Source organism: Vulpes vulpes, unplaced genomic scaffold, assembly GCF_048418805.1.
Source record: "Vulpes vulpes isolate BD-2025 unplaced genomic scaffold, VulVul3 u000000707, whole genome shotgun sequence".
Classification (NCBI taxonomy): Eukaryota; Metazoa; Chordata; class Mammalia; order Carnivora; family Canidae; genus Vulpes; species Vulpes vulpes.
In genome coordinates this window covers 92,322-115,322 of record NW_027325785.1, presented here as the reverse complement: position 1 = coordinate 115,322, position 23,001 = coordinate 92,322, and the positions used below count along the sequence as shown (strand labels likewise).

Below are 23,001 nucleotides of genomic sequence, written 5' to 3'. Positions count from 1 at the left end.
TTAGGAGGGGAATCATTAGACTTTCACAGTCCTGACTCTTACTCCCAGCCTGTCTAAAACCTAAGATCTCGTTCTGTAAAGTATCAGGAGTCTCCTACCCACATTGAGAGCTGATGCAAATTTCCTGTCATTATCTGATACGTCATTTGCAAATATCTTCTCCCACTCTGTAGGTTGTCTTTTAGTTTTGTTGACTGTATCCTTTGCTGTGCAAAAGCTTCTTATCTTGATGAAGTCCCAACAGTTCATTTCTGCTTTTGTTTCTTTTGCCTTCGTGGATGTATCTTGCAAGAAGCCACTGTGGCCGAGTTCAAAAAGGGTGTTGCCTGTGTTCTCCTCTAGGATTTTGATGGAATCTTGTCTCACATTTAGATCTTTCATTCATTTTGAGTTTATCTTTGTGTATGGTACAAGAGATTGGTCTAGTTTCATTCTTCTGCTTGTGGATGTCCAATTTTCCCAGCACCATTAATTGAAGAGACTGTCTTTCTTCCAGTGGATAGTCTTTCCTCCTTTATCGAATATTAGTTGACCATAAAGTTGAGGGTCCACTTCTAGATTCTCTATTCTGTTCCATTGATCTATGTGTCTGTTTTTGTGCCAGTACCACACTGTCTTGATGACCACAGCTTTGTAGTACAACCTGAGAATTCTCACAGAGGAAGACATAGACATGGCCAACAAGCACATGAGAAAATGCTCTGCATCACTCGCCATCAGGGAAATACAAATCAAAACCACAATGAGATACAACCTCACACCAGTGAGAATGGGGAAAATTAACAAGGCAGGAAACCACAAATGTTGGAGAGGATGAGGAGAAAGGGGAACCCTCTTACACTGTTGGTGGGAATGTGAAATGGTGAAGCCACTCTGGAAAACTGTGTGGAGGTTCCTCAAAGAGTTAAAAATAGACCTGCCCTACGACCCAGCAATTGCGCTGCTGGGATTTACCTCAAAGATGCAGATGGAATGAAATGCCGGGACACCTGCACCCCGATGTTTCTAGCAGCAATGTCCACAATAGCCAAACTGTGGAAGGAGCCTCGGTGTCCATCGAAAGATGAATGGATAAAGAAGATGTGGTTTATATATACAATGGAATACTACTCAGCCATTAGAAATGACAGATACCCACCATTTGCTTCGACGTGGATGGAACTGGAGGGTATTATGCTGAGTGAAATAAGTCAATTGGAGAAGGACAAACATTGTATGGTCTCATTCATTTGGGGAATATAAATAACAGTGAAAGGGACTAGGATGGAACGGAGTAGAAATGGGTAGGAAATATCAGAAAGGGAGGCAGAACATGAAGACTCCTAACCCTGGGAAATGAATAGGGGTGGTGGAAGGGGAGGTGGTCGGGGGGTGGGGGTGACTCGGTGGTGGGCACTGAGGGGGGCACTTGACAGGATGAGCACTGTGTGTTATTCTGTATGTTGGCAAATTGAACACCAATAAAAATAAATTTATTTAAAAAAAGAAATGAAAGAGGAGAAATAACAATACCACAAAAATATAAAGGATTTTAAGAGAATATTATGAAAAAATTATATGCAAAGTCATTGGGCAACCTAGAAGAAATGGATAAATTCCTAGAAACATATAACGTCTCAATGCTGAGTTGGGAAAAAATACAAAATTTGAAAGACTGATTATCAGCAGTGAAATCAAATCAGTAATAAAAAAACTCCCAAGAAAACAAAAGTACAGGACCAGATGGCTTCATAGGTAAATTTCAGCAAACATGTAGGGATGCCTGGGTGGTTCAACAGTTGATCATCTGCCTTTAGGTTGTGATCCTAGAGTCCTGGGATTGAGGCCCACATCGGGCTCTTGAGTAGAGCTTGCTTCTCCTTCTGCCTCTGTCTCTGCCTCTGTCTTTTTCTGTCATGGATAAATAAATAAAATACTTAAAAATTTTTTTTACCAAACATATAAAGAAGAGTTAACACCTACTTTTCTCAAACTACTTCAAAAAACAAAGAATGAAAGCTTCTATGTATTCTGTGAAGGCAGCATTACCCTGATATCAAAACCAGATGAAGACACTACAGAGAGAGAGAGAGAGAAAGAGAGAGAGAGAGAGAGAGAACTACAGGCCAATATCTCTGATTAACATACATGCAAAAATCCTCAACAAAGTATTAGCCAACCAAATCCACCAATACATTAAAAAAGTCATTTACCATGATCAAGTGGGATTTATTCTTAGTATGCAAATGTGATTCAATATTCACAAATCCATTAACATAATACATCTCATCAACAAGAGAAGGGTAAAAACGATGATCATTTTAATAGGTGCAGAAAAGCATTTAAAAGTACAACATCCATTCATGATACAAACTCAACAAAGTAGGTTTAGAGGGAACATACCTCAACAGAATGAAGACCATATGTGAAAAAACTACAGCTAATGTCATACTCAATGGTGAAAAAGTGAGAGCTTTTCCCCAAGGTCAAGAACAAAACAAGGATTTCCACTCTCACTACTTTTATTTAGCATAGTACTGGAAGTCCTAGCCCCAGCAATCAGACAAGAAAAAGCAATAAATGGCATCCAAATGGGTAAGGAAGATGTAAAACTTTCACTATTTGCAAGTGCCATGATACTATATGTAGAAAACCCTCAGGATTCTACCAGAAACGGACTAGAACTGATAAATGAGTTCAGGAAAGTCACAGGATACAAACCAATATACAGAAATCCACTGCATTTCTATACACTAATAATGAAGAGCAAAAAAAGAAATTAAGAAACAGTCCCATTAACAATTGTACCAAAAATAATAAGATACCTAGAAATAAGCTTAAACAAGGAAGTGAAAGACCTATATATCTATATACACACTGAAAAACTATAAAACATTGGTGAAAAAAATTGAAGACAACACAAATGGAAAAATATTCCATGCTTATTGATGAGAGAACAAGTATTAATAAAATGTTCCATACTCAAAATGATCTACAGATTTGATGGAATCCCTATCAAAGTACTAATAGTATTTTTCGCAGAACTAAAACAAGTAATTCGTAAGGATGTATGGAACCACAAAAGACCCCAAATAGCCAAAGCAATCTTGAAAAAGAAAAAAACTGGAGGTATCACAGTCCCAGATTACAAGATATATTACAAAGCTGTAATAATCAAAACAGTATGGTATTGACAAAAATGGACAATAGATCAATAATACGGTATTATGGGCATAAAGATCACCTTACAGTATCTCTTCTATTTGATATTTAGGGTGAAAACATAGGTGTTCGGTGAAATAGATGAAAACAGACCCGGGCAGCCCAGGTGGCTCAGTGGTTTAGCGCTGCCTTCAGCCCAGGGCATGATCCTGGAGACCCAGGATGGAGTCCCACGTCAGGCTCCCTGCATGGAGCCTGCTTCTCCCTCTGCCTGTGTCTCTGCCTCTCTCTCTCTCTCTCTCATTCTGTGTCCCTCATGAATAAATACATAAATAAAGTCTTGAAAAAAGAAAACAGACCCCATCATTATTATTCTCTTTAGAGCTCATTCATCAAATTAAAATAAATCACAATGGTATTATGGAAGAAATTAAGCTTTATTACTGCAAAGGTAACTGTGACATGGTAAAAGAAAGCTCCCTTTAGCTTTCTCAGGCAAACTTTTCTCTCCTTTGCTTTACTACAAGGAGAAGATGCTATCAAAAACTGTATCTTTCTCAATTAATTCCTTAAAACCAGTGACTCACCATCCTGGTTACGTGTAAGAATCACTCAAAGAGCTTTTTCCAGATCTGATGAATCAGAAGCTCTGGGGGAGGCAGTTTCAGAATGAGTGCCTGAAAAGCCTCCCAAGTGAGTCTGATGCATATCAGAATTGATCAACAGGACGAGATTCTAAAAGGAGAGAAGTTTTCCTGGCCTCTAAATCTCTAACCTCTCTGAAGGGAGACGCAGAGAATGGGACATATTCTGAGAATTGGGGAAGGTGCAGAGAGAAGTCTGCCTATATTTTTTTACCTGAAATAGATTATTTTTTACCTGAAATAGATTTTGACAGGTGCTTGATGGGAGGCCAGAAAGTGTTGCCCAATGAGCCTCCATGGTTCTGAATACAGTCAAGCATGGCCAGACTAGCACTTGTCCTTTAAAAGTGGTGAGAAGGGGCGCCTGGTGGCTTACTTGGTTAAGTTTCTGAATCTTGATTTCCGCTCAGGGTTATGATCTCAGGATCATGAGACAGAGCCCCAGGTCAGACTCCATACTCAGCACCATTTGTGCTTCTCTCTCTCTCTCTCTCTCTCTCTCTCTCTCTCTGCCCCCCCTCTTGTGCACATGCACTGTCTCTTTATCTCTCTCTCTCTCTGTCAAATACATAAAATAGTTATTCTGTATGTTGGTAAATTGAACACCAATAAAAAATCAACTTATTTAAAAAAATAAATAATAAAAAATTAATAAAAGTGGTTTGAAGCCTGGAGGCCACTATCTACATGCCACTTCTGTGTTAGTTTGGTTTTAAGATGAGAAGCCTTAATAAAGTCTAAAAGGACTACCAGGACTTGTGCTCTCACCTCTACCTAATTTACAGGCCGATTTCACTCTCCTGTACCTTCTGCCTGTGTCTCCAAACCAGCAAAGTCTTCCATGTTTCTGAAACATCAGTTAGTCACATTCTGTCCCTTCAACTGACAAATGTATCTTCCCTCCCTTCCCCCTTTCTTCCTCTTTCTCTCTTCTGTGTAGTCCCAAGTCATTCTTTAAAGGTCATTTCAAATGAGCTCGTCAAAGAAGTCTTCCTCTCCATAATTGAAATCAGGTGTCAAGTCCCTCTCTAAATTTCTCATCTCACTCTTTAATTTTCCTCTGCAGTACTTTCCAGAGGCTGTGTTAGGCAGTTCTTGATGGCATTCTCTGTTTAATATCTGTCTTCCCCCCTCCTCACTTAAATCCTGGTTTTGTGAGACTTGGGCCTGGCTCCCTGTTGCCCAGACCTATCAAGTGCCTTTCTCCTAGTACAGGTTCAAACACTATCCGTTGAATGAATAAAGTAAATAAGACAAAGACTATTTTATGTCATGCCTTTTCCCTGTCCATCCCTGCCAGAAAACTATTTCATTCACTTGTTCAATACAGAATTTTTTGATTCCTCTGATGCGTCAATGTTTGTGAGAATTTAATGATAAATCAGACATAGACTCCTTCCTTGAGGTCCATAGAGTCTAGTGGGGCATAAAAGATAGGTTTTCACATGCCTGATACAGGAGCCTGTAAGAGAAACCACAAACTTTGTCTGTAGGATCAAATTTCAGTCCTCCAGAGTTGTCAAAGAAAGACACTGTCCATGTGGGAAGAGTGGGGGTGGGGGGTCCTCACAGGAAGCTGCGTGACCTCCTGAGTCACCTGGATTTGAATCCTTCATGTTACGTCACGGCTGCTTGGATTCAGAGCCCAACCTGTATGCGCAGGAGCCTCGTCATCTGTAAAATCATCAGTTTCCTAGTGGAAAGGGAACACTGTCTTCATGTAACATGTTTTTAACAGGCTCCTGTAGGTGCTTGGACACTGAAGGAGATGTCCAGGTGGCAAATCAATGGTTAGTATCACTAACCATTTGGGAAATGCAAGTGAAATCCACAGTGAGATATCACACTACACAGCTATCAGAATAGCTAAAATAAAAAATGACAACACCAAATGCTCGTGTGGATGGGGGGAAACTGAATGACTCATACAGTACTGGGGAGAATGTGAAATGGCACAGCCATTCTGGAAACCAGTTGGACAGTTCCTAAGAAAAAACTATAAAAACAACAACAACAACAACAACAACAACAAAATAGCTAGCATATGACCTGGCTCTTCCCGTCCTGGGCATTTAGCCCAGAGAAGTGAAGACTTCACACTGACACAAAAACCTGTACACAGATGTTTATAGTAGCTTTATTAGTGACAGCCAAAACCTGCAGACACTTTGAACTCCTTCAACAGGTAGTTACGCAAACTGTGATACATCCATATCATGATGTACTACTAAGGGACACCAAGAAATGAACTGTGAATCCTTGCAGCCATCTAGATGAATCTCCAGTTACACCAAATGGGAAAAAGCAAATCCCCAAATGTCATAAACTATGTGATCCCATCTGTATAACATTCTTGACATGGCAACCTTTTACACATGGAGAACAGATTTTGTGATTGCCCGGGATTAAGGAGGTGGTGGAGGGGGAAAGAAATTTGTGTGGTTGTAAATGGGGAATAGGAAGGACCCTTGTGGTGATGGAAGTGTCTCTGGAAGACTCCATCTGTAAAAAAAACTGATGTCATCTCCCTGTGTTATTTCTTATAGCTGCAAACGAATCTACAGTTATCTCAAAATAAAATGATTACTTTTAAAAAATCAAAACTTGGAGGCCAAGAAAAGGAAACCAGTATGTCAGTTTGGCAGTTACAGCATGAGCTTTGAATCTGTGACATCATAATGGCAGTGACCGCGGACCGCTGCGGAATCTTGAGGCTTCAAGCAGTTGACAGTACTCTGCCAAGTGCTGTAGACTCCCTTGATTTCCCGTCCCACGAATTGAAGAGAAAAGGATGTTCCCGTCAATCAGAAAGCATGCTGAGCTCACAGGTGGTCATTCAAGGCTTCAGCGCATGAGGTAGTCTTCTGATACACTATTTCTGATCATCCAAACAGACCGGCAATAACAGGAACTGTTGTTTTCTTTTGTTTCCTCTAATACATAGAAACTAAGTAGTCACTTCAGCACCAGCTTCCTGAAAAGCTGCTCCTGTTCTTAAGATTCAGTGCTGCTGAGCAGAAGGGAGCAGGCTTTATACATCCTTGGGGGAGGCGGAGACACTTTCTTGGCTCCACGAGAGAGCCAACTCTCTCTCTCCATGAGACAGAATTTTCAGTGGGTCTATGAAAATACCTGTCCTAGTTATGAAAGAATTTTTACATTCTGTTCAATTGTGTTGTTTTAGTACCTATTTTGACCAGGAATTCCTGTCAGAGCTCAGCCAAGTAATAGCTAAACTCTTGTGTGCAGAAACTTTCTGAGGTTTCCAATATTTTTGCTGATCTTTGAGAATTTTTACCCCAATTTTGAATATTGAATTAGATAAGATGGGGGTCAACTTCCAGGATCTTCAGTTATCTTCATTTTATCTTAACATAAAAGCAATTTGTAATTGATTCTTCACACGTTGTTTTATTTTATATTAGGCCACAAGTTGTCCTGTTTATTGTTGTTGTTCATTCACCTTCTTGTAATGTGCTCTACCTTTGGCTTCTTGGCTTTTGCCTACCTAATGGCTCACAATGAGCTTTGCTGCTTTCTCCACCACACCTCTAAGTATTGGCAGGCCCAAGGGCTTTGTCCTTGAAACTGTCCTCCCTCTGCATCAGTTTCCCAAGTGACCTCACCACTTTCTATAGCTTTCGGTAACTCAGGAATCCCTGATTCTGAGCTCTGGAGCTCTGCTTTGGGGGTTGAGACTACATTTTAGTGTTGTGTGAACCTTGAAACTTGGCATTAAACTATATTGTGTATTTGACCAGTAACTAGCTGCTCTGTGTTTGATGTGTTGTAGGAAGAGCTCGTCTGTGGAGGTGGACACCCACAGCGAAAGCACTACATCATCTGAGGGTGCCACTCGTACCCTGCTCATCCATGGTCCCGTTGAGCTCAAGAAAGGCTGGAGGAGGAAGAAGTGGCAGCTTTTCTTGTACAGCGATTTATTACTGATGTCTAATACCAAGTAGGTGTACCATGTTTCGTGCTCTTGTGATTCTCCAAAAAATTGCATTCCCATTAACCCTTACTATACGAAAACATTACATTTTTTCCCTTTTGTGTTTGCCAATGCTTGAATCCTTCATTCCATGAGTACTTCTGGAGGTCTTGTTTTGTGTCATGTCCCTACAGCAAATACAATTGCCAATGTGACAGGCCAATGTCTCTCCTGCCTGGGACTTACAAATGGCAAAATAAGAGGGGGAATGATAATGATTAGTGCTGCTGATAGAAGGTGGATAGGGGGCTGTGCGGAGAGGGTGGGAACGTGTTAGAGAGGAATAGTCTAGGAGGGCTTCTCTGAGGTGGAGCATTAAAACCAAATCTATGAGAAGAGAAGCAGCCACATTCCCAGACAATGTGCCTGAGCCGTCGAGGCTGAGGGACTTGCAGGCCTACGTGGGTACAATCTGACCCCTCAGAGAGAGGGGCTCAGGGAAGCCTGATTTGACTAGAGCCCAGAGCATAGGCCATGCTATCAGATATGATACTATGCTCAGGGGTCTAGTCACACAGGGTCTTCACAGGCCATGGTAAAAAAGTGGAAATATTTTGCCAAAGGATTTTTAACTAGGGGACTGACCAAATCTGATTTATATTTCTAGCAAATTTTTCTGACTGTTGCTAGATAATAGATGGATGGGTAAGCAAGAGTGGAAGCAGGGAGAGTAGTTAGGGGAGGCCATAGTCCTGATGGATGGTATCAGGGCTCTATCTTAGCAGTTTAGTAAAAAGGAAAGATGGAGCAGGTTAACCCGGGTGGCTCAGGGGTTTATCTTTGCCTTTAGCTCAGGGCGTGATCCTGGAGACCCAGGATTGAGTCCCACATCAGGCTCTCTGCAGGGAGCCTGCTTCTCTCTCTGCCTGTGTCTCTACTTCTCTCTCTACTCTCTGTGTTTCTCATGAATAAATACATAAATCTTTAAAAAAAAAAGATGGAGCAGATAGATGGAATCTAGGAGAAAGAATCGACTGTGTGCACTTTCCTCTCAACCCTGAACACAAATGCATCGAATATCCAGTCTAGAACATGATGATTGCTCAATAAACGTCTGGGAGCAGTTCATGGAAGGTCACCTGTTTACTTACTCCATCTCTGTTTGCATTATTCACAAAACATGGAAGACAAAGAACACTCCCACAAACAAAATATCAAGAAGCTATGGTCTTGCGAAAAAACTAACTCCCTCTTTTTTTTACTGCTTTCACCCTAGATCCCAGTTATGCCATGTCATAGGTAAGACATGCTAGTAATAATTTGGCAAAATGCTATACTCATCTGAGTTACATTAATAGTAATTTATCAGGGGCTTACTACATGTCAGATACTATGCTAAAAAACTTTATGTACCTAATTTTGTCCAACCTTACAACGACCCTGTGAGATGGGAGTATTTTTATATTGGAGAACCTTGATGCTCAGAGGTCTAATGGATCTGCCCAGGTTACCATATTAGTAATGGACAGAGTCTACATTTGAAATCAGGTCTATTTATTTCAAAGCACAGGCTTTTATTCACTATGTGGTGCTACCATTTCTATTCTCTCTTTTTTCCTGAATTTCATACAACATTCCATGAACACCTAGATTCTTTCACTATTGAAAGCAACCCTTCCTTTACATTGAGTGAACAACTAACTCCAGTCTGCTTGGTAACAAATAGATCAGAACGCTTAGCGAATTGAAAAATGAAGGAAATATAGCTATCAAAAAATCAGAGGCAAAGATAGTAGTAAAATATATTTGAGACTAGGGAAATTGCCCATAGATGTAACTTCGAAGGTGGTGATGTCATAAGGAGGCCAAAGAGAAAAAGAATGTCCAGGCCTTGGCATGAGGTCCATATGAAAGACTCTCTTCCTCTTGATAGAGGCCCATGTCATTATTTTAAAAATGCAGACTAGTTACCATTCTCTTTATTTAACCAAAGTGAGTATGGGAGACCAAAATATGTGGGATGCATGCTGGGAACCACACTAGGAACATCACAGATGCCTCACCCACCTGGGTTTCTCAGTGATTGAGCATCTGCCTTTGGCTCATGTCGTGATCCCTGGGTCCTGGGATCGTGTCCCACATCAGGTTCCCCACAGGGAGTCTGCTTCACCCTCTGCCTATGTCTCTGCCTTTCTCTGTGTATCTCTCATGCATAAAGAAAATTTTTCTCACAGCACTCCAAGGCCCATATTTTTTATCATCAACAGGCTGCAGAGATGAAAATGGGGACAGAGGAAGTCTCAGAAATGGTCCAGTCATACATAGGGAAATCATGCAAGAGATTCCAACCCAGGCCTGCCTTCATCACAAGGCCATGTTCTTCCTCACATACCATGTTGTACCTTTCCATCCTTAGCCCAAGAGACATGCTAACAAATAGCAAACTCATTTCCTGGTTGTTAGGACCTTGCAGACCACTCATATTCAATTTGTAAGGGGAATATGTTCTTCTTTTTTTTTTCATCTTTGTAAGTATTATAGCCTTTAGGGAGAGGAGAAGACTTTCCTTTTCTTACCAGAACTATTTCTTGTCCTGGGTGCTGCCTACCTCTCAGCGGGTTTTACAGAGCCTACGATATTCTGCTAAAAAGATTTTTATATAAAGATAGTGTTGTTTTTCCACTAGAGAGTTGCCTCTATTGAAGGGCTGAATTTTTATTTCAAATAGTTCATTAAGACAAAACAAGTTGAACATTTTTCATCTTTCACATATTGCTTTTGAGATATGTCCTTATGTCTACTCAAGGGTTTTTATATGACAAAATCTTTATCAATTTATTTGTTAATGTTCGTTGAAAGGGACTCGGTTCCCAAAAGTTTATCTTATATACTTTGTATTATACATTGGTAATATTAGAAAATGTAAGTGATCACAGGCATTTGAGTTTCATATTTAAGCCAAGGTCTTTGATATAGAGAGAACACAGATTTTAGAATTCCGAGTTCGAGATATCATCATGGTCAGGTTCTGGTGAGAGCTCTTTTTCTGCTTGCACGTGGCTGCCTTCTCACTGTGTGCCCCAAGGCATTACCTCAATGCATGTATGTACACACATACAGATCTCTCCCACTTCTCACAAGACCATCCATCTTACTGGATTAGGACCTTACCTTGATGATCCCATTTAAACTTAATTACCTTCAAAAGCTCTATCTCCAAACATGATGATATTGGCAGAGAGGGCTTTATGGTAAGAAGGCAGGAAAGCAGTGGGAGGGAGACACCATTTCATCCATAGCAGTAGCAGGCAGCACTTAATGCCTGCCACAATCTTTAGAAAACTACTATGAGATCATTCCCATAGTAAATATTTGGGTATATTTATGATCACTGTTAATATGAAAAAATTTACCTTTTTTTTCTAGAAGTAAAAACTAAAAAGAAATAGCCCCTGAAGTAACCAACATATTTAATCCCTGTCATGCCTTGGTCTTACATGGAGGAATCAATACCCTCAATCAATCTATTCAAATGAATAATCTGAGTTTAGTGCCTAATTTTTCCAATTAGCAATAAAAAGGGGGTAGGGTGACCCAGGTTCCATTTTACCTCAGCTCACCCTCAGGCTTCAGCTGGAGACTCTCTCATCTTTAGGTTGACACTACAGAATTTAACAGAAGTTGAATAAATAGTTGATTAATTTCTACCAATTTTTCGGTCAGAATTAGTGAATTTTGTCTTGTGTGTAACAATGAGGGGAATTAAATGTTTGTTTCTTCACAAAGAAATTCTATTTCTCTAGTTGTACAAGATGTTAATAATAGTGAAAATTGTTTGGGGATTTTTGTCACTTCTTTCATACACTAGAAAGTTGTGTTCGCAAGAATTGAAGTCAAATGGAACCTTCCTTATCACTTTTGATATTCATTAGAATGCTAAATAAGTTATTTTTCAAATAAAAATTACTTTAAAAATTAAAGTACTTTAAAGTACTTTAAAAATTGAAATAAAAATTATGTTATTTTTAAGAACAGTATCTACTTGGGGCCCTTGGGTGACTCAGTGGTTGAGTGTCTGCCTTTGGCTTAGGTCATGATCCCGGGGTCCTGGGATCAAGTCCCCCACCAAGCTCCCCAGAGGGAGCCTGCTTTTCCCTCTGCCTATGTCTTTGCCTTCTCTCTCTGTGTGTGTCTCTCATGAATAAATAAATGAAATCTTTAAAAAAGAGAGAATAGTATCTATTTGATAAAATATTAAGGTATTTGTACTAGTAGAGACCCGTGAATAATTTAGAAAAAGGGACTGAACTTAGATCTCACCCTTTTTAAACATCACATTCCTCATCATTAGTTATTAAGGAATGTAGAAATGAAATAAAAAATGAATTTAATTTGGTCAAAAGATGAAGATGACTATTAACTCACTGTCGGTGAAATGACGAATAGTTACAGAATAGACTATGACCCCTTCTCCCAACATTTGTAAGAGAATGCCTCTATCTTGGAACAGAGGAAATCTCCCTAGAATCCTGCAAAACTCCACAGTTCACTGGGGCTTACCTTCTGGCATAAAGATTAAGGTAGTGGAAAGCAAGAAGGACATCATGTTAATACAACTATAATAAATGACTATTTTTAGAAATAAAAACTGCAGTTCTCCTCCTCTTCTTCTTGAGTCAGTTTACAGTAGATTAACACTTTCTAATTTCTGCTGAGATAATCCAATTGGGTCAGTGATTGAGAGTAAGGAAACACAGTAAGACATTAGAAGAATCTATTAAAGTATAAAGCTTTGTTGTACACGTTGTAAATATTTCCAAGCTAGCAACTGGTTTTATTGATATAATGCCTTGAGATTTATCCTCTCACTCCCAGTGTAAATCCCACGAGAAAGCCTGATGGCTCTGGGGACAGAAATGAGGATGAGGGTAGGAAAGATGAAAAGGTTACTTCACGGTCAAGTGGTTACAAACATGGGCTTAGGAGTTAGGCTGTCTGGGTTCAAACCCTGTCTCCTGCATTTGACAATTTATTTAAACTTTCTGTGAGTTTCCTTATTTGTAAAATGGAGCTAATAGAGACCATCTAGTGTAGTTGCTTGAGGATTAAATTTTTTATATTTATATTTATAAAATATTTAGAACAGAGCTTGGCATATGATAAGAGTTCAAAACGTTGTAGGAGAGTAGAAACCACACACTGGGCTCTAGGAAAATTCCTTGGTTCAACTAATCCTGGTGCCTTATTGAACTAAGGTTATTGGATGGATTTTTCCAGGTCAATGTATTTGGAAGTTTCCACACAGGATCTTAGGGGTCTGTATATACACAGATACCTATATTAGAAAGAAAAAAATGTGTAAGAACAAGCAGATACCTGTCTATCATTCCCCTTGGCCATATATTTTTGACGTGACAATGCCTTTGGAATTACTATCTAGAAAAATGATTTTATCTGTTAATTGACTATGTTCCATAAAAATCTTCAAGCACAGAGATACAGGCACTTGGGTGTAATGTTGAAATAAAAAAATGTGGAAAGATGTTGGTATCCATCATATTTATATTCATTGTGTCCTAAGTTTGAATCTAGATTATCCTTCAAGTGGGCTTCCTAAAAGATTTTTTTTATTTCATAAATCCCACTGAAGAGTTTAGCTCTAATTGTTCCATGAATCAGTGGAGCCATAGGGATTTTTGCACATGAGGTGGCTTTCATCTCAGTTTAGTTCAGTGTTTTCCACATGTGTTTCTGAATAGTAAGGAGTTCCAGAGTGGAGGATCCAAGTTCCCCAGGCATTCCTTATAGGACTTGTAACTATTTAAATCTCAAGCCCACCTGCGAGTCAAAGTTATGAATTAACCAAATTAATCAATTAATCAGCCAAAATAAATCAATGGTGGTTTTCATCTTTGAGGTCAAAGAGGATTAGGTAGAAATTATCAAAAACCCATTTCACCCCTTCTTATTCCTCAGAGAAACGGGAAGTATCCATGACTTACATATAAGACCTCCGGACCACTGATCTTGGATTGATTGATGGACAGATGGATGGATGGATGGATGGATGATTTTTCAGTTGGGCTCAGTCTGTAGGCTAACAATTTTTTTGTTTTAGCCAGAATCTAAGGGAAAATGGTATGGACAAAATTTTAAGAAGGGAAATTGAAAATAACCTATGCTTCAAAGGCTAGAAAATATTTTGTAAATTAACGTTGAAAGTAACTTTTAAATCTTTCTGATCCAAGCTTATGTTTTTGTTTCGATTTCATCTGTCTTCCTCACACTCTTGAAAAGATTATTTATTTATTTATTTATCTATCTATTTATTTATTTATTTATTTATTTATTTTAGAGAGAGAGTAAACATGAGTGGGGGGCAGGGCAGAGGGAGCGAGGAATCCGACTCATTGAATGGGGAGCCCTACACAGGGGCATGATCTCAAGAGCCTGAGGTCGTGGCCCAAGCCAAAACCAAGAGTTGGATGCTTAACTGACAGAGCCACCCAGGTGCCGCTGGTTTGTCTCTCTTAAGGAAAAAAAAAAAAAGCATATAACTGTTTTTATAAGTCATGTATCAGGTACCTTTCTTCAGCCCCTCAAACACTTTTTGAAGTATGCAAGTCATAAATGAATAATTAACTGCAATATTAGCCATAAAAATTATCTGTAATAAGTAACAAATCCAGCAATAGAAAATGAATGAATGGTTTTCCTACAAAGCTCTAAAATATACAGTGGTTACTCAATACTCACCATTCAAAAATATGGCTATTTGCTGCCTTTAGAGGAAGTGTTTTCAGGTTTCCAAGCCAGAGTTTGCTCAACACACACATTGCAAAGGCCCATCTAACCATTTTCTGTGTGTGCACAGAGGGTAATAGAGATGCGGGAGACATGATTTGCCCTGGAGCAGTGAGAACTGGTCTCTAAAGAGCACAGCTGCTCCCATAACATTTTTGAAATGAACTAACAGAGGTCTTGTTTGGGATCTTTCTAGGTATAAGAAAAACTTTAAGATAAAAAAGAAAATACCACTGAACACCATGTGGATTGCCAACTGCATGGATACAGTGGGAGATGCCAACATCCGTTCTGGGAGGTCCTTTGTGTTGGGCTGGCCCACGGTGAACTTCGTGGCCACCTTCAGGTAAGACCGATGCCTTGGTGTCCTGTATCTACATGGCTTGAAAAGGATAACATTGTAATCTATTGTCTACCAAGCTGGTGACTCACTTCTTGACCTCCCATGACACTTGTTTTGCCTTGTACTCTGCGTAAGAAGGTGCTTATATCCACAAGGAAACAAGTAGATAATGTATAGTGGGAACTACTGGAGTAATTTCCTTCGGTTTTGATCAATGGTTTTTCAAATTTTGTTGTCTTACCTTTATGATGACCTGCGAGATTTTGGTGGAGTGGGGTGAGGAGAAGAAAGCAGTGTGTTAAGTGCAACTGCGTAAAACAGGAATGAGGCTTGGGGTGTGGATGTTTCAAACAGAGATGCAAGTGTGGCATGATCCCTGTAAACTCAGAGGTGTCTGCTCAGGATATCCAGGGTCGAGAGCCACATTCCCATCCTCATGTCAGCCTAAGAATGTGTCTTACACAACTAAACTCTACTCAATGGAATCAAATGAATAATCTGAGTTTAGTGCCTCAATGGAATCCTATTTTGTTTCAGATCGTTACCAACTAAGATAATCTGTACACAGCAATTCAGGCAACCTAGTATTCAATGGCATGATCAATTTATTTGTATAATTACATACTGTTGTTAAGGGAATTAACTTGGGAGTGTAAAAGCAATTTCTCAAATTTAATGGGACCCTTTAATAGTACTTGCTCAAGAAATCTATTCCGGTGATTTAAACATGCAGATACCTCCTGGGAATCAGAGGGCAGGATCTTGGAGAGGAGACCTTGAACCTCACTCTGTTGTAGTTGTCCCAAAAGAAAGAAAGAAAGAAAGAAAGAAAGAAAGAAAGAAAGAAAGAAAGAAAGAAAGAAGAAACCAAGTTTTTATCAACAATATACAAAATGTGGTACAGGAGCTAGGGACAGGAGGGAAGGGAGAGTGACTGCTTAATAGACACATGTTTGCTTTGGGGTGATAAACATGTTCAGTCACGATCGTTGCACAGAACGATGAATATAGTAAAGGTCACTAATGGTCAATTTTCTTTTATGTGTAATTTACCACAATAAAAAAGAATGCTGGTAAGTGATAAGTCCACGTGTGAATGAGCCTTAAGACATTTGCAACTTTGGATATTAAATGCTGTGAAAATTTTAGCAGAGAAAATATTAATCTTTAGTAATTTTGCGTCAGGGGATTGATCTTTCTCAGAAGATCACAGTGATGAAGAATAAGGTTTTTAGGAACTAATTTAACATATTACAATCTGCCATATGCATAAGGAAATAAAACTATTACAGGTGTTTTTTTCCAAAAAAGATATTCTTGTTTCTGAGCCAAGACAGTTCCATCAAATTGCTAAATTTCTTAAATGTGATTTAATTTGAATGGTAATATTCTTTATATCTGAATAGCCCTTGCAGCTGCAGGAACACTCTGAGCTATAATTTAACCCCTTTCCAGTTCTGGAAACTAAATATCAGAGTGGTTAACAACATGCCCGTGATCTCATAGCTTGCATCACATAGTCACAATTAAGTTTTCAGATTTGAAATCAACTTTTCTCCCTCTTTAGGATCTACTTCCCATTGCTTTAATACCACTCACAGAAGAGTGGAGTCCATCAAAACCACTCTAAGGGGAGTACAATTTACACATCCACATCCCTTAACAACTGGCTGCTCATATTTTTAGTCTGGAGTGGTGATCTTAATATGTTAGTAGGAGTATCGTACGTTCCTCAATTTTTTTCTTCTCATTTTTTAAATTGCAGCTCTTCAGAACAAAAGGAAAAATGGCGTTCTTACCTTCAAAGGTATTTTGTCAGTGTAATATTATAAGTCTTTAACCCATGATGAAAAAAATGTAGATCTCTTCAAAGCAGTGCCCCCAAACTATGTTCCCTCCCCTTAGTCCGAATTGTTACACTATCCTCCAATGATTTCTTATTTAATTGTACCCTGCCCATTACTACAAATAACCTGCTCTCCTTTACATCCATATATTGCTTTTTTTTTTATGAAATTCTGGTTATTACTCTCATCTTCCCCCACTTTCCAACCTCATGATTATAGCTAACATTATTCTCAAAACATATATTAAATTTCCATAAGTGCAGTTTACCCTACCAAGTAATGCTCAAAGCAACTTCTCATTCCTACATTTGAAGGTGCTAGTATGCCCTCCGGTCTAGGCAGGAAAGCTTTGGTGCCTGGATCTGCTGGTCAAATCTCACATGACAAGAGTGATCTATTGTTTTCCTAGTCACAGCTTATTTTCCTGAAATATTTTTGCATGTTTCCTTCCAACCCCCAATTTTTTTTTTTGCTGAGCTTATTTATATGCATTTAAAAATAACGAAGTATGTTGAAAATATGATCAACATAAATTGATTTGAAAGTAAGGTAATTTATCCTACTCTCTTTTGGGTTACTATCGAATTGGATTAGGTACATCATGCTAGCCAAAGAGAAGGAGCAGCCAAAAAGCATTCCCCTCAAAATCTTCACTGAGAACATCAAGAACTGTGCCTGTGTAAGTATTTTTAAGACCAACAATTAAATTCTGAGTTCCTAATTCTGACTGAATGAAAAAATGGGATAGAGGTGGAGACACAGAGAGGGAGGAAGCAGTGAGTTGGGGAGAGAGGAAGGAGAGAGCAAAAGGTAGGAAGAGAGAGAGAATATTTAGAAAAGTGCCATGAGGAAAAATGTATTTTCCCCCTCTCCATGTACTTCTTTATAGACCTAAAAACTGTGTCCTAGGTAACATGAAGCAAGAGGAATACATACTACAGTGCTTAAGCAAGGAAAGAGTATTGGATGTTATGTGTCTATGACATTTCTCTGGATCCTTCTAATTGCTTATAGTGGCTTGTAATACAGTGATTTAGAAGGAACCATCATTTTTTCCAAGGGCCACCACTTACATACAGAATGGTCTGGATTGTCTCCACAGTCCTTTTTCCCCTCCAGATATTTTATTTAGTATAACTATAAACTCAGAGAAAAGTTGTAAATATAAAAGTAAAAAAAAAAAATAAATAAAAAAAAATTAAAAAAAAAATTAAAAAAAATTAAAAAAAAAAAATAAATAAAAGTAATACAAAAAACACCCCGTATACTCTTTATCCAGATTCATCTATTGGTAACACTTTATTCCATTTGCTTTATCATTTATTTTCTTTCTCTGTGTCTATTACATGTATGTGTATACATATGTTTGAGGGTCATACATATACTATAGCCCTTTTTCCTTAAACCTAAGTATTTCTTAAGAATAAAGATATTCTACAGTTATCACCTTTAGTGAATTTAACCTTGGCGTAATACTTTACTCTGCCATTCCCATTCTCATTTTGTCAGTTGACCTCAATAATGTCTCCTTTCTAGTACAGGATCCACTTAAGGATCAGGTGTTTTATTGAGTAGTTATGTCAAATGCAGAGGAGTTTCAAAAAGTCTTTTGTTCCAAGGAATATCAGGATTGAATTGAACTAAGAGGGATGACACTTTTAAGGGATCAGCATATTTCTATTTCCATTTCTTTATACTGTGGGGAGGAAAAAATCAAACCAATTGGCCCAGTTTTGTGTGTAAATTTGATTTCTGAAATTGTAGTACAGTAACCAAGACATTTACAGTGATGAACAAGATAATTTGGGTATCTTTAAATGGTATTTTTTGTGGTTGTTGTTATAGTTCGAAGTAGCTCTAGATCACACAAAACAGCATTTGAAGGTGGAACAAAAAAGGTATTCCTGGCTAAAGCAAAAGCCATGCAAATAGTTTGATCTGTTGTTAAGTGCCAGCTAGATGCACTGCATGAAGGAGAGAGAATTCTCTAGCAGCAGAGCACATTCTTGTCTCTGCCTTTGATATCAATTGTGGCAGTGGTTTACATTCAGAACTTTCCTTGGAAAATTACCTTGAGATTTTTAAAAATCAACTTTATTGAGGTATAGTTTTGGTGAAATAAACATTTCTGATGTTCTTCACCCATTCTTAAAGATCCAAGTTTCCCACTGCACTGTTTCACTTCATCCTAGAAAGATGATTCTTAGCATTCCCTGTGCAGAACTGCTGCAAACAGATTTACTTAATTTCTTTTATCTGAATATGGCTTTATTTCACACTGACTCTTGAAGGATATTTTTGGGGGTGTAGAATTTTGTTTGCAAATTTTTTTCCTTTTAGTCCTTTAGAGATGTTCCAGTCTTTTGGTCTTGATGCTTTCTGATGAGTAGTCTGTGATTAAACATTAATCCTCAGTAGGTGATTTGTCATTTTTTCTCTAGCTGCTTTCAAGTTTTCTCTTTATTTTTGGTTTTTAGCAGAGTGGCTATGAAGTTCCTAAGCATGGTTGTCTTTGAATCTGTCCTATTTGACATATTCTGAATTTCTTGAATTTGTAAATTTATGTCTTCACCAAATTTGGGAAATTTTAATCATTATTTCATCAAATATTTCCTTCCTCATTATTTCTCTTTCTCTCCTCCTGACAGTTCCATTCTTTCCATATCAGACACTTTCACATTGTTCAGAGATCCCTCAGGCTCTGTAATTTTTTTTCAATCTTTTCCCCCCTTTTCTTCTTCACACTGGATAATTTCTAGTATCTATTTTCAAATCACTGACTTCTTTTCATCATCTCCATTATGCAATGTAGCCTAGTCAATAAATTTTTTAAAAATATTTTTCAAAAAAAATAAATAAATAAAAATATTTTTCCGATAAAAATTTCTATGTTAAATATTTTTCCTCTCAAATAAGGAAAAGTCATTAATACTTCTTATTTCTATACTATGATGCCTCTATTTTTGTTTAATGTGAACATATTTTCATTTGTATCATTGAGCATTATTGTAATAGCTGTGTTTGGCTAATAGTCTAAGCATCGAGATCATCTCAGGTGTGGCTTCAGCTCTTGAAAATTGATCTCATTTGCCTGGTTCTTCATATATTAAGTAACAGTTTTGACTCATGAACATAACCTAAGTTTTCTTTTTCTTTTGAATTATTTCAAAAAATAGTTTATTTTTCTGAAGTTATTTGTTTAGAGAGAGTTCTATCTAATGGAATTTGTCTGTTGGGAGAACCTACAACATGCAGGAAAATATACATACATCCCTTAAATTACTATTTGAATTGCTATTTGAATGATTATTGAATTACTTTGGGACCATCTGTGATATCAAGCAATTGCATTCAATTCATAAGAAGAAAAATACAATGAAAGGACAAGGAGTGATTTATGAAAGAGTTTCTTTTAACTTTGCTTTTAATATTTTCAAGGCCTGTGGGTGTCCACTTGTGCTGTTTCTTCTTTATGCACTGTTTCCCGAAGGACACAGGCCCCATTGCCTAAACATGTTATAAAAACTGTATGCATAGTAAATGTTCTGGTTACATATTCTCTTATATGACTTTCGTAATTTTTGTAATTCAGATAGTTTGTAATTCAGATAGTCTTATAGATCCATCTCAGATTGCTATTAACCCCTTTCAGAAAATTTTCTTTAAACTTTTCCTAGTTGTATGGAGCAGTTTCTCAATGTATGGTCTGATAGAGAGCTATTAGAAGTACCTACTCGCTGGCAGAGTTGTGAATGGAACATCAACTTCTAACATTTCCAGTCTCATTTCCTAGATTCATCAGTCTTAAGAGATTGCAACAATGGAAGTCTTAGTTAACCATGATGCCTGACAAAGAAAATATGGACTAAATAGTAGTTTTTAAAAAGTGTCTTTCATAGCCAGTTCTTACCTGATTTTACTGAAACCGACTATGTAATTACAAAGGAACTAAGCCAAAAAAAAAAAAAAAACCCAGAAACAAACAAACAAAGGAACTAAGCCATACTATACAAACACAACTCAGTAAGAGAGGAAAGTATCTAGTGCCTTCCTTTAATACTATCCCCCTCCCACCATTTTGGAAATAGCCTTATGGAGCTGAGGGTCACCCCATGTGCCCTCTTAGAATTCTCAATTTTTCTCTTCCTTGCTTCAGCTGCTGTATTTTGTATGCCACAAATTCTTGGAGGGAAATATATGTTTTACTGACATGTTTCCTACTAGCTTCATGTTATATAAAAAAATGAAATTATAATTAAGGGTTCGTGTTCTACACGTGCTTTACTTTGTCATTACCTGGAAACAAGCTTTACTTTTGGAGTATGGATAATAATTTGACAATTATTTGGTCACATGCTTTAAATTTTAAAAAAATTGTAGCAATTTTTCTTATTTATTTTTTACAGTCCGTAACTGTAACAGTGACAAATTCCGACACAGCAAATGACACTATCAACATGTTACTAACAATGCTGGGAATAACCGTAAGTTGCCTACTATCTATTTTTAGTTTACGAACCAACTTTGACTTTTGAGTTTTGTGAGTGTGTGTGTGTGTGTGTGTGTGTGTGTGTGTGTGTAGGTGTTGTGCACCTCCCATCATAAGACAGCTGATTATTGTGGATAACATACTCATATTTTTCCTTCCAACTTTAGAAATTGAAGGCAGCGAAGCTATAGTATTAGCTTATACATGAGTGCTATTCTTATATTCCCATTTGAAATTTTCTGCAAATTCAAAGTTATAGTCTAAAATTGGACTATAATTTTAGAGTGCTAATAACAATATGCAGTTTACTGTATATATTTTAAATACAGACAATAAAGATGTTTCTAAGTTTCTTTTTTATTGTTGTTTCTAAATTTCTAAATATTTCCTCCTCTATTGGACTCTTCTTTCTGTGTTTTCAATTCTGATACGTCTCCATCCCTATTGACCCTAGTTATCACACAAGGAAGGACTCAATCCGTTTAATGAATCCTAAATTACATGTTCTGTTGTACATTTTGACATAAAGACTACATGGCTACAAGCTACCTCCTTTTGATGCAGATCCTGAGGATGAAGCAGCTCATACCCTTTAGCAACTGGTCAAGACAAAGACAAGTTCTGAATAAGACCATGGATCTGGGGCTGATCTCTTTTTATGAAAGAGAAATATATTTGAGGATGAGGTTTTATAAGGGAAAAAAGAGGGACAGTGATAGATGGAGAGAACCAAAGGGAGCACTTGGAAAGCACAGCTTCTTATCCAAAATCCTCTGTAAATGTGATGTGACATAATCATAAGATTGTTTGTAAATTCTATCTGAGCCAATGGTATAATAAAGGCCTTTAAAATTTCAGAGCAACGAGAATTTGGCAGAAGAAATCAATGATTTCTGTACAAACAACATTTAATAATACATCCAAAATAAAATTGAATTTATATGTACTGACTAAAGCACATCTTTACATACGTTTCTAACCTGTATGATATAGAAACCCTAAGTAAGAATTAAATCCTGGAAAAGAGAGTGAGTGGTTTGAGGGATGAAGGTGGGGAGATTGACTAATGATTTAACTCATTTTATTTCATGTTTGTGATTTTCTTTACTTAAAGCGATCAATGTCACTAGGCAAAGAATTTCTATTTTAATGAAGAACTGGGCTTATTTGGCTTTATGTATACCTGATTTAAAGGATTCCAGCATGGCATTTCCAAACCCTACCCTACCTTATTAGCTCTTACTTCTTATTTGCAACACAATCTTGAGCAGATTTAGCTGTGTGTGTGTGTGTGTGTGTGTGTGTGTGTGTGTGTGTGTATCTGTGTCTGTGCCCATACCTATGACATTCCTTCATAAGGTGAAGGCCATGATTTTTAATCAGGAGTCAAGGGCACATGATAACTATTACCAATAATTCCATTTCAAACGTTTTTTTGCTTTAGTCTCCAGGAAGACTCTTTAAAATAGTTCAGCAATCTTTATAATTTAGAATTGTTTGTTTCAAACAATTGGGATTTTCAGTATTACTGGGCAATAATTGTGCTGGGAGTAATCATTTTCTGCATCTGACATGCTGCCTAGAGTCCTCATCCTTTCTCTCCCTAAAGTGGAGTTTGCCTGCCCCAAAGCCAGTGGCAGACTTCCGTCCACTATCTCCTCAATGTCTCTTGGGCATTTGTCTCCTTTGGCTCAGGGCTGCTGAGCTATTGATGCCTCTCAAGTTACTTTGCTCAGGATTAGTCATAGCAGAGTATATGGCTCTCTGGACAACATGCATCTCTGGGCAGGGACATTTGG

General features: G+C 37.9%; 1 protein-coding gene across 1 annotated transcript in view; it reads left to right on the top strand.

Annotated features, from left to right (window-relative positions):
• Window positions 1-23,001, top strand: part of LOC140597342 (rho GTPase-activating protein 20-like) — a 43,742-nt gene that overhangs the window by 5,059 nt on the left and 15,682 nt on the right. Inside the window, exons 3-8 of the mRNA XM_072745559.1 lie at window positions 6,332-6,641; window positions 7,579-7,746; window positions 14,720-14,869; window positions 16,632-16,673; window positions 17,308-17,392; window positions 21,120-21,197. Coding sequence (XP_072601660.1) covers window positions 6,577-6,641; window positions 7,579-7,746; window positions 14,720-14,869; window positions 16,632-16,673; window positions 17,308-17,392; window positions 21,120-21,197 — 588 coding nt within the window. The 5' untranslated portion in view covers window positions 6,332-6,576. The remainder of the gene's footprint in view (window positions 1-6,331; window positions 6,642-7,578; window positions 7,747-14,719; window positions 14,870-16,631; window positions 16,674-17,307; window positions 17,393-21,119; window positions 21,198-23,001) is intronic.